The sequence below is a fragment of the Myxocyprinus asiaticus genome, chromosome 49 (assembly GCF_019703515.2).
Source record: "Myxocyprinus asiaticus isolate MX2 ecotype Aquarium Trade chromosome 49, UBuf_Myxa_2, whole genome shotgun sequence".
NCBI classification, from domain to species: Eukaryota; Metazoa; Chordata; class Actinopteri; order Cypriniformes; family Catostomidae; genus Myxocyprinus; species Myxocyprinus asiaticus.
This window is the reverse complement of record NC_059392.1, coordinates 17515267-17528631: the sequence shown is the minus strand read 5'-3', so window position 1 is coordinate 17528631 and position 13365 is coordinate 17515267. Positions and strand designations below refer to the sequence as shown.

The 13365-nt window shown below is 35.1% G+C and overlaps 1 protein-coding gene across 1 annotated transcript in view; it reads right to left on the bottom strand.

Annotated features, from left to right (window-relative positions):
• Window positions 1-13365, bottom strand: part of psmd1 (proteasome 26S subunit, non-ATPase 1) — a 99272-nt gene that overhangs the window by 22377 nt on the left and 63530 nt on the right. The window contains exons 17-18 of the mRNA XM_051693699.1: window positions 12890-13004; window positions 3314-3430 (exon numbers count right to left, since the gene is read on the bottom strand). Of these exons, the coding sequence (XP_051549659.1) occupies window positions 3314-3430; window positions 12890-13004 (232 nt within the window). The remainder of the gene's footprint in view (window positions 1-3313; window positions 3431-12889; window positions 13005-13365) is intronic.

Sequence of the window (13365 nt, the reverse complement as noted above, 5' to 3'; positions counted from 1 at the left end):
TTCATCAGTGCATGTTATTCTAAAGTGCAAAATATGTCAGCCTTCGCAATCTTTGACCAAAACGTAATGACCAACTCATATGCCAGACAATAATGGCCAAATGATTTGAGGTATCATTCATGCCTGTAGCACATTATCCCACTTATTACACAGCTACTAACCAAATTAATAAATACATGGGCGTAAATATTGATTTGCGTTGAAATTATGGAATTTAAGAAAGAAATCGCTGAGCAGCTGAAATCAATTCTGTTGAGTTCTGTTGATGTGAAAATGACCATCTGATGACTCATTATTCAGCCTATTACAGCCTACTTGCCAAACAAACAAACAAACAAATGGATATGAAACAGATTTGCATTGAAATTATGTATTTATGTAAGAAATAAATCACTGAACAGCTGAAATCAACCTCTGGTTTGCGTCTGAGTTCTGTTGGTGTTTATTTTGTTATTAATGAACATCTAACTGTTCACTATGAATCTTATTACAAGACAGCTTGCCAAATAAATAAATAAATGCACATGAAACACTGATTTGAAACACTGAAATTATTGTATTAGCTTACTTGCAGAGACAGCAGAGTGCAACGTGAAGCAGGAGAGATGTCTTGTATAAGGGCGTAAAAAATATTGTATTGTATGAATCGTACGATATGATGCTCATGATTCACTACCATATGTATCGTACGATACATAAACACATTATTGTGCAATTAATACCAAGCAGGGCAATATTGAGAGCTGCGGAACAGTCTCCTCCACGGAGAGGCAGCGTTGAGCGCTCACAGGAAAAATAGAGCAACATATCTACAGTACATAGACGAGAAGATCGATGGCAAATGGCAAGAAATTGTAGCATTACAGCTTGTCGAATTTGCCAAACAATGGTGTCATATCCCGGCACTACAGTACATCAAACATGTAGTTTTATTTACGCCGACATCACTGTGGAAATCAGTGAATTTGCGATGCAGAAACACAGCAGCAGCAAGTTGCAAATAACAGCAAGCCTCTCCCAGACTACACAGAGCACGACACTGAGCAAGATGCTTGTAAGTAACAAAAACAAGCTTAATCAAAAAAACTTAAGAAACCCGCAATTACATGAGACTTATTATTCTCTGGTTTGACATCGAAATGTAAACGGGTATGAGCACAACACTTGTGCAAATGTTATAAGCTGGTAATAACGGCGGTAAAGTTTACATGAAACATGAAACCAAAAAAGCCAAACCAAAAAAAATTACGTATGCCAATTGTTTTTTGCTCAAGCCGCTAAAGAATATTGGATTATGTACATTTATCGTAAAACCAGATGTCAGGTTCCTCAAGTTTTTTTTTTTCTTTTTTTTTTAATCCACAAAATAACATTGAAATTATTATTATTTATTCTTTTGCTCAAGTCACTTTACCTTGATCACTATTTTACAATAGAAATGTTGTACAGCAATTTCCAAGGATGCAAAGTACTCACCTTTTAGTGAAATTTGCCATTTTTAATTGAAAATGTAATTTACAGTTCAGTGATTCCTAATGTCATTCATAACAGTGAATGTAAAACCATTAACGGTGCAGCTTTCAGCGTATCAGGAATATGTGGGCAGATTGTGAATGAATTGAATGGATGTGGTTATCTGGCTTATTTTTGAAGTTGTCTTTTAGAAAATTATCCAAAAACTCAAAATATGACATATACATAACTTAAACATAAGTATTGTGGCTTTGCCTCCATTGTGTTTTTAGGTTTGGCAAGGACAGTGTCATATATTTTTAACTCAAATCTATTTTGCAAATATTTTACAATGTCAAATGTTATTACTATTAACATTACATACATTTTTCAGTTCATGCCATATCGCACTGTATATTTCAGGCTACCAGGTGATTTTCATTTTATGGATTGCACAGATCTGGTTTGTGGCAAAGAATATATATCAAGTGTGGACATTGCCTGTAATTTATTTAATCATATATTAGTTGAATGTACTGTGTAAACTTCATAAGTGTACAGTATGTATTAAAGTGTATGTATACTGTAAATACAGTGTATTTTTTACAACCAAAAATTATTATTTTGGTCCTTTATAACATTTAGAACCTTTATTTCAAAAGTAATTTCATTCAGCACCTTTACAATTTTAAGGAACAACAAGGACCAATTACATTTGTGACCTTAACACCTTTGGTACTATCACATTTTTCAATAAATATTCAACACATGATTGCCATTTCTTACTTTTCCTTCTCTTTAGTATACACTATAACAGTAGTATTTAAAATTAATTTTACTTTCATGCGGCCATAAAGTTAGCTTTCAGTATTTTACCATTATCGTACAGAAAAATTGAAGGCAAATCGCCCCTGGAAACAAGCACATGTATGTACCGTGATGGCAAGACCACATTGTGGAAATAATGTCTTATATTATAAAAGGCGAATATTTATGACTTGGGGTGCAAACTAGAATCTATAATAAACAGAAAAATTGAGTGTTTTTCCAAATTCAGTCTGTGTAGTCTCTGAATCCCACATAATTTCACTACCTTCCTCTAGCTAATGTACATGCATTTACACAGTTGAATATTTGGAGACATCTAGTTGATGTATGTGTCTGTCTTGTTTATTGGGAATGTTGAGTGCACATCAAAACTGCAGGAGAACATTGAGGTTATTGGAGCATCCTTCAAAGTGATCTCCTGTGTGAATTGGGCAATCAATTGAAGATCAGAAATGTGTGATTGTGGTTCATCAGTGAGGTGAGACTGAAATGGAGTCATTCTATGAGTAATCAAAGCACTAATGAATGTCACTGAGTCACTGATGTATCGCTAACGTGATTGTTTTGATCCTGCTGCAGAAAGGCATGCAGTATATCTTAATCAAGGTAAAGGTTTAGATCATGACACAAAGGTTTTATGGTTGCCGGCGTTCAGCCTATTGTTTGCAACAAGGAAAGACTGAGCGATATATTGAATATTCACAATTTGTGATACAAAATAGACAATACGGTGAATATCGCAATAATTTTACTGTGCTTTGTTTGCAGACATTAGTCTGTCATTAGACTGATTTTACACACTTCATATGTGATTCTTAACTGCATATGCAGTGATTTTATTAAATTAATACATAGTCTATCACACTCTCTCAAAAAAAGACTAAATACTTGTTGCAATTTGCCTAGATAGAACGAGGTGCAACAGCAGATATTTTTTATTGTGTTATCTGTGTTCATTTATATGGGTTATATTTACTTAAAAGCATGAACTAAAATTAACCCTAAACTACACAATGGCAAACATTCTTCTTACCTTTGGGCAGGTGACCTCAGTCTGTTGAATCATGATGAGGGCAGAGGCGATCAGGGCACCCTGTCGTACATAATTCACTGGGTCATTGGTCATGGGCTCCAGGAGGTTGATTGCTTCCTGTTGAAGGAAATTATCACATCATGTGTCAACTCAATGGAGATTTGAAAACCCTGTTTGTTATGATAATGAAAAGACAGCAGCATGTTTAGGGTCCTATGAAATCATTTTTATTTTCCCCCCAAATTTCTTGTTTTCTGTTTAATTTTTTCAGAACCCCATATTTTAGTTTAATTATATTTTATCATCAAAAAACTGTTTAATCAAATGAATTCTTAGAACTTTAATCAAATTAAAACAGAACAATTATTTTTCAAAATACCACTGCACTTTTTAATCAAATGAAGTGCTTCTATACAGATCCTCACAGCACAATCCAAAACACAACATTGAAGTTATTTTTTGTCAAATATAGTGATGCACAGCAGATCTTTACAGCATTAATGAAACTACTGAAGAATACTTTTATTCTGTACAAAAGTGCTATTGATTGTGAGATACTGCTCAAATATTATGTAATTACTATTGAAATAACTATTGATATATTATTATTCTAATTATTATTACATTGAATATTAAGCCCTTTTCACACAGAGATCCCGGAAAGAACCACAGAAAAATCATTCCGGCAACTGTTCTGGCACTGTGAGAATTTGTTCATTCACACTGCCCCAGCTTTCCCGTAATCTGAGCTTGCATTCACACACATCCTGGAAAAATCCCGTAAAGAAAAAAGTTACATCACGATGTGACTTCTAATGTACATCGTTTTGAGTTTACTGATAACCTTCATCTTCTCTCTGGAGAATCCCACTCTTTCATCCTATTGTAAACAAATAAATCTCGTACAGTTCTACTATGGATGGAGAGTGGTGGGTCTTGGCATCACTCAAATTCATAGTAATTTATATATATTATATATATATTATTTATTTATTTATTTTCTGTATTAGGGGTGTAATTTGCATGGTAGCTTTTTTAGGGCAGTAAGTTATTAGGCCTTTTATAAATTGCAATTTATTTGTATTATTCATTGTTAATTGTTTTTGTGTTATTGGCTGCTGTCTACCTACTGAATTGCCTCTCGAGGACAATACAGATTGAAAGTGAAATACAGACCCATCAAAAAACATCACACTATCTAGGTGCATTGCAATATTATTAATATAAAAAAAATAAAAAATAAAAAAAGTAATAAAAAAAAAAAAATGAAGAATTTGCAGAAACTAATAACCAAGAATTTTATTCTGCCCTTCAACAGTTAAATTGTGCATTCAATTTAGTCATTGGTTGCTTTTGTAATTTAGTTTGATTCTAAACTGGTCTATCTACTGAAAAAAAAAAAAAAACTACACACTACTAACTACACAGACAAGGTAAAACTATGCTTTTTTTCTTCAGAAATTAGCATTTATTATCATCAAAAATAATAATTAATTTGCAGATTATTTGTTGGTGTTTTTTGCAAGTAGTTTTTATTTTCTGTATAGCAAAAGCACTTTTTAAACTTTTTAATGTTTTTTTTTTTTATTTATTTTAAGTACATTACAAATAAAACGTATTTGTTATAACACTGTATGCTTACTGCTGCACTGCACTTAAGCATTTTTTAAGTAGTCTCGGGGCAAATGTTTCAATCTTGTATGATATTTTCATGACTTCTACAAGCTGTAAAATTGAAAATAAAATCAATACTTCTTCAGAAAAACATGACCCAATATTTTGTAAAATAATTAATTTTCTGACGTATCATTATGTTCTTGCCATTTTTAGGTTTCAGAAAATAAATATAATTAGGCCTGTCTTAAAGTTACATTAGCGCTGCTGCGAGTTTGACAGTAAGCACAAACATAACATTAGTCTACCTCCTAATGAGTCATTACAAATCTGGTAACAGTGTACTGTATCTGCTTGTATTTCATATGTAAGCAGGGTTGCGCGATATACCGGTACTAACGGAATTTCGCGATACAAAAAAAAAATAATTAAAACAGTACGATATCATCTTGTTGGTAATTTCGGTACCATATTGCAGTATGTTGCCATTAGCAAAATCTTATCAGATGTGACAGTTTTGAGATGAAATCAATGACAATTTGAAAATAAAATTTACAAAATCTCAATATGGCCAAGTGTGATCATTAGAGAGCAGAAGGATGTCATATAATTAAATAATATACAGTCACATTCGCTGCACACTAGAGAATGAATGAGAGGTGCTGCTGCGCACACACACACACACACACACACACACACACACACACACACACGCATGCGTACACACACACACATGCATGCGTGCGCACACAGACGCAACACACAATACTGGTGCTTGGTTCTCATGCAGTGTGTTCAGTGTATAAACAGATGTGAACACTATTCAGCAAGGGAGTATTGAATCCAGCATTAATGGGAAGCTTGATATAACCTGACAAAAAAAATTAAGAACTCAAATGTCTGTCAAAATAAGTCTGTAAAAAAGACAGAAAAATATAAAGATAAAATATTCAGAAAGTAGCAGTAATACTCATAAGAACAATAGTATAATATTAAATGTTTTTTGTACTGAATATCAGCATGTTGTGATTAAGCCATAGCAGTCTTTTGCCTAAGGTAATCAGATTTTTTTTTTCATTAATGAAAAGCTCTGTTGTGCAGCATTTTATTTTACCAAAAATAAAATAGCAATTTTTTGTTAAAAATTAATATATTTTCATTTGATTAAAGCTGTATATGTATTCAGTTGATTAAACACCATTTGATCATAACATTTCATTAAAACATTTAACATGGAATCCAGAAAAATTAAAATGGAAAATGCAGAATTTGTATCTGTAAGACTTGCAGTTCTTTTAATCAAGTAATTTTCTGTGAAATTATCTGAGGCTTTTTATTTGTTGCTTAAGTATCAATTTAGTATCGATACTGAGGTACCAGGGCTGGTATCGTACCGAAGCCAACATGTTGGTATCGGAGCAACCCTTTATGTAAGGGGTTCTATCATGTATTAGCCTATAGTTATAGACTACCTACCGTATTTTCACTTACATTAATCTTCGCAAACTCCATGGCATGATGCTCACGGAGATGGTATTTCGGGTTTTGAGTTCCCTGCATGAGTCGAAACTTTTTTTGACAATTTACAAACTGGGTAACCATCAACATTTTAAATACCCAAGTATTCTTAAATTGCGGACATCAACCGCACCATATGAGGGGGAAATAGATTTTCAGGCTTCGACATTTGGTGTGCTGCGCGTTCTGAATAAAAGAGGGATTCTTAAATCACGTCAGGTTTGTCATGCTGTAAAGATAGCCAATTGTTTCCTTTACTTGGAGAGAGAAAAAAAAAAAAAAAAAAAAAACAATATCGTGTCTGAGAAAGTCAACGGTATGACAGTGGTCTGCTACCGTGCAACCGTTACACCTCTTTTCTGCATACAAATTTTCTCCTCCACATGATAATTATGTCATCGCTACAACACGCTCCCTTAACGGTATCGGCTCTGCCTTTGTTCACACAGATAGTTTCCGGGATTGATCCCGGCAATGTTACCAGGAACAAATTGTCTGGTATTCCGGCTCCGGCTTGCGTTCATTCAGAAGGCTCCCCAGCAATTATCCCAGGAATATCGCGGGATCAGAGCCCAGTGTGAATAAGGTTTTACATTTAACTATATAGTAGTGATATATTTCTTCGATATCAAGCTTGAAGTTAAACTGAGCTTTTATTTTGATGGAAAATGGAATGAAGCACTTTCAGTTTAAATTTTGACGACAGCTGCTCACCTCCTGATAAGCAGACTATATATGTTTATTAAACTGCAAAAGTCTGCAATTTAATTATATAAATATGTAGTCTGTGCTTCAAGATTAATGAGTGCTCTGTTCTCTGTCATATGCTACACAAATCAGAGTCTATCCTTGAAACGGACATTGCTCACAGTGTTTTACTTAATGAGCGGCCAGCTTCAGACATTCAACATGAAGCACACAGCACACGCGGACTTTGTATTTATTTAATTAAATTGCAACGTGGTTTAATCATCACACTAGGACATATCACGATTTTAATTTGATTATTTGTGCATTTCATACATTCTTTTATCAAAAATATAATTCGTTACATTCCACATTTTATAGTCAATTCTGTTATATTCTGTTTATAAATGGGTTCCTCGATTCTGTCCGGGTTTTCCGCATTGCAGAAATCATAAGGCCCTACATGTTGATTGATGATTAAACCTAAATCCCAAATTTTTGGTATTAGGTACCAAATGATATCATCTTTCATAATTAAAACCCTACAGATGAGGTATCAATGTAGTAGAGGCATCAGAACTCCCTTTATGGGAATACCCTGAATTTTCTTGATAAGCTTCCTAGAAAAAAGACCTGATCTATCTTGTCCACAGCCAATAGGCCTGTAGGATATATCGAATTTATCAGAATATCGCAAATGTACGTATCACGATATGCATATTGCAAGGGCTTGCGATAACGGAATGATTTTAATACAGTAAAGTTAAAGGTGCTGCATATAGCAGAGAATAGATTGGGCGTGCAGTAGTCACTTGGTGTGTGCGTGCAGTATGCTTATGCACTTATGTGCTGACTCAAATGATGGAGCATGTCACAATTTGTGCATGTGTAGCTGAAACAGGCGCTGTCCTGTGTTTTCACTCTGCACTGTGTGTGTGTACATAATGATGAGACCAGATCCCTGTATACAAACTCAAACTTGTCTTGTTTATTGGCCGCTGTGGTCTGTGTGGATATCAAAGGATGGTTTTCAATTAATGGATTGTCCTGTGAAATCATTCCTCTCAGTCTGAAGATCAGCACGGACTGACAACAAGCACGTTAGACCAAAGCAGAATGCGAATGTCTACGGCAAGCATCCCACATTTAACTAATTTTGAAATTATGAACATGAATTACAATGTAAATATAAAATATTTTAAAACAGATTTTTTAGGATATCCCACAATATGGTGAATTTAACTTTATTTTCATATGCTTTTTACAAACAAATAAAAATAAAGATTAATTTTAAAGTCTGCTACATAGCTAATGGTAAAAATGTTCACATTTTACACAGTCTATATGCAATTTGGAACAAAAGACAACTATATTTGTGATCTCTGGGATAGATGGTGCTTTTTAATACCAATAAACTTCAGTGGGGGTTCGATGTTCTGCACGCTCCAAGGACTATTACCTATTAGAGAATTATCGTATCGCATTTTCCAACACTTTTACCTAATTTATCCTCTATATCGCGCAGGCCAAGTTGCCAAAGATTATAAAATACAAATGCGTGTTAGTGATACACCATCTCTTGAACAAGTCAGTTTATTTAGGAGTAAGATATTAGGTGCATCCCAACCCGCACACTTCTGCACTATGTAATGCGAGTAGTATGTTAACACTGAAAATGCAGCAAAAAGAAGTGTACTTTAAGTACCCGTATGATGCACTTTTTCAACCGTCACAACAGAATGTGGAATGTAGGACACTTCATGCATTCAACGCACAAGGCTTGCCGTACATAGCGGAAGGGCGGAGTTACCTGGCTGCGTTGATGGTCTGACAAAACAGTTGTAAATAATGAAGAATGTAGCAGCTAGCGAAAATTTAGTGGATACAGCACTTTACAAATGTGAGCTGAGTGCTTTACCATCACCCCAAGCTGTGTGAATATGTATGTTGATGACTCCAGCCAGGTCTCCTAAGCAACCAAATTGGCCTGGTTGCTAGGGAGGGTAGAGTCACATGGGGTAACCTCCTCGTGGTCCTCACTCTCGGTGGGGCACGTGGTGAGTTGTGTGTGGATGCCGGGGAGAATAGTGTGAAGCCTCCACATGTGCTACATCTCCGGGGTAACGCGCTGAACAAGCCACGTGATAAGATGCGCGAATTGACTATCTCAGACGAGGAGGCAACTGAGATTCATCCTCTGCCACCCAGATTGAGGCGAGTCACTACGCCACCATGAGGATTTAGAGCGCACTGGGAATTGGGCATTCTTAATTGGGGAGAAAATACAAGATACAAGTGTTGAACTGAGGTTGGCTAACGCGCTAAAGCTAGTGGCAACACATCACGTACACTTGAACAGTCACTTGCGTCAACTGTTAAACGGCGAATGCTTCCGTGTAGTAAAAAAAACTGTTAAGTGTTCCATTTGGGATGATACTACACTTTTAAAATTCATACTCTACATGGCTGAGTGCATAGTAAATTTTGTTGCATAGTGTGTCGTTTGGGACAAAGCTATTTACTGTCACATTTAAGCTCTGTTCCAAAACATAGTGAACAGCCCAATTAGGCAACATTCTAAGGGCTCAGATATGCTCCAGATGCAGGGGCTGTTTCATAAAGAGTGAATTTGTTTTCAAATTCTTAGACAGCATCACATGTATCCTTTCAGAAGTATAGCGTTGGGAACCGAGAAATGGTTCTTATTCAGAATGGTTCCATTTAAAAAAAAAAACCTGAACAAATTATTTTCATAAATTTCAATTCCATTAACGGTTATTGAACGAGCATTCTTCTGCCGATTTGGATGGTATACCGTGCTAAAATACTCTGTGTTTTCTGTATTGTTATTCAGCGGCACCGCAACACCATTCCTGAATCTACAGCGTGAAACATACAATGCGACCTGTGTTGTTTGATTCCCAAAATGAAGCAAGGCAGCATACTAGGTTTTGGAACAGATCATTGATCTTCAGGCCGAAGTGATACATAGCATGTAAGAGAAATTTGACTTTTGAATTGAAATTGCATAGAAAGAACCTAAAAATAGATGGAAATAGCTGAAGTAGTACTGGACATCATGTATTACTGATTCCCATTATTAAACGTCCTTGCATATGCAATAACATCAACAGTTGTTTGGAACAATTCATAAACAATAAATTGCCTACTGCTATAATAGTCATTACCTGTAGCCTGAGTTTGTTTGACAGATGGGGTCTAAAATGGGTCTAAACAGCTTGGCTAGGCATTTTTTGTCAGCACAGCAAGAGCAGAAATAATACAACAGTAAAAATAACCAAAAGCCCAGTTGTATAAATTATGGACCCAAAGCTGAATGTGTGAAGTGTGGGGGATCTTGGCTCCGAGGAAAGTCCATTTTCCCAGGGTTCCCAGCTCTGGATGAAATTGCCCATGACTCTAATCCTAATACCTCTCAGGTGCCCAAGAAGAGTTAGAAGTTATTTAAGCCTGGTACACACTGTACTATTTTGGCCATGATTCCGCTGTCTGTGACAAATTCCGTGAATCCTAAATAGGGCAAAATCGGCAATCTTACAACGTTCAGTGCGACATGTTCACCGATGGCCAATTAATAGCCTTTTGCAATGATTTTTAGCCTTTGACGAAGTTCTGGCAGTGTCAGAAATTTATCATCGCAGCCGTATAGTGACTGCTATTAGGACAGCCAGATTAAATAGTCCGCTCCTCTCTCGCACCCCAATTCACTTGGAAAGAAACCTGCTCCGCGTCTGCACCATAGCAACAGTTGTGCCGAGTTACTCTACTCAAGCTCTTTCAGTTTTTTTTTTGTTCTTTTCATTTTACATAATTTTTTGTAAACACTTGGAGAAAAGTGTAACACTTCTGCAATATGAAAGCATTATTCCCCAAATTAAATAAATACAGAGCTTAGCTACCAAATGAAAATAATTACTGCATTTTCTCAAAACGTTTTTTCTTTACATTTATCTGGAGTCCTTTATTTTAATTACTATTTTACTTTTAATAAATTTACTTTAAACGTCTGTAAACTTCTTTAGTTAAGATTCACACCACTCCAATTTCATTTAAAAAAAAAAGTTTGAACAATTCATATTGGTAAGTATTTATGGGCAGGGGTTAAATTGGGATTTCTGAGGTTCTTTTTTTTTTTTTTTTTTTTTTTTTTAAATTAACCAGTTTTACTGGGATTCTGTTTTATGATTTGTCTGTCATTATTTATGCATATCATTATTCAACTTAATTGTGAAAATACATAATTACATGGAATATTTGGTTTAGTGTTTTTACATTAGATGACAAAAAATTTAAGATATCAAATGTATTTTACACATTTTATAAAAATCAAATGATAGCTGGGAAGTTGCCATCTTCTTGCCCTATGTTGGGGGTCATCTTATAGAACATATTAAACTTGTATCTAATTATGTCACAATTTACAAATAAATACACATTGTTCTTAACGGTGGAAACAACCACCTTCTAACTTTCCTCAAATTGTTATTCTGATAATTTAATTTGTAATGAAAACATTTGCATTAAATTATAAAAGAGTTTAAAATTCTTCACTGTGGCGTGAAGAAGCATTTTCACTAGTGAATCCCACTGAATATTTGCTAATAAACTTTGTCACACAGAAAATAAAAATACTGAATCAACAAAAATGGAGTACATAAATATACAAATAATAAAAGTGAATCATTTTACAGTGTGTTGGTCGAGATCTCAAGTTATGATATTTTTATCTATGCTGATGTCACTTTGGATGCGATTCAAAACCCCTTTGTGTATAGGCTACAACTTTTTAATAAACTAAGCAAAATCGCTACTGCACATCAGTGGATCTAATAAAAGGGTGAGCGAGCAGTTGATTCCATATTACGCAATTTCAATGAAACAGAGATTGGACCACGGCGCGATACAGAAGTGGAACGCGCGTCTTTATGCGGGGGCGCACGGTCTCGTGCCGCTCTTGTATACTCTACCAGGGTCCGCAACTGACTAGAGCGAAGCATAACGCACTTGAAATATTTTTTAACAAATACACTCGCTAAATAGAGACGGAATGTGTCAAATGGATAAAAAAAAAAAAACTACATGAAAGAATACAAGAAACTGAATGGATTGACAAACAAGCATTTATTTTTCTTTTTACAACCGAAGGTGCCGGAAGTTCTGCCCCAATTTAACCCGTTTATGGGACGTTTTAATCCAAATCAGCAGATACAACTGGATACAATTATAGAAATCTATGTCATGTTTGTGCAGTATCCACAGGAAATTTGCAAGCGTGATATATTATCAGCCTATACAGAAGTTTGGCATTTTTATTTCCACAATGAATGTTTGCTTGTGGTAGCTAATTATTACAGTAGGATACCTCCCCCAAACACGTTCATTCTCAACATCTGTAATTTTTTGTATTTGTGACCAGGTCTTATCAGTACCGCCTGTTGCACGGTCACAGTTGCAATGAGACCTTCATATAACAAAAAGAAAAAGTTGACAAAATACCATAAATACCATTATGTAAATATGTATTCCGTAGTACATTAGTTTTTGCTGTGGTATGAAAATTGGCATCAAGAACTGGTATTAGTATCGATTACTGACATTCTGGCATTGAGTGACTAAAATGAAGGTTCATTAATAAGCATATTCAATTAAATTGATTGTATGGAGTACTGATACAGTGCTGATATATAAAAAAAAAAAATAAAAAAAATAAAAAATAAAAAAAAAAACACATCTCACCTTGTTTCCAGTACCAGCACAGCAGATGCCCAGAGCCATGGCAGCACCACAGCGGACATGAGGATTGTAGCTTTCAGACAGCAGGGAAACCACACTAGGGCATTGCTCTGGAGTCCTGCAAAAAGAAATACAAAAGCACTTGAAAGAAAGCCCATACATTTTTTTCAAAAATGGTTTATTTTCTCTGACAGTTATACTTTGGATCGGCCATAGGAATGCAAGCCTTTAGTCCTTTGTTCAAACTTTATCCAAAAAAACTACTGAACTGGCGCACAGCTTCAAATTGTCATCCGTGACACAAACGATGCTAACATGTTAAAACAGTTGTTTAGGTCTCTATTAATCAAGTATATTTGAATGAGTTTTTACTATGAATAGCACAGTAAAATTATAGGAATGTGAATGTTAGACCAATGGTGACAATTTATTTTTTTTTAGTAAAAGGTAGAAGTAAATTTGCGCAAAATTTCTTACCT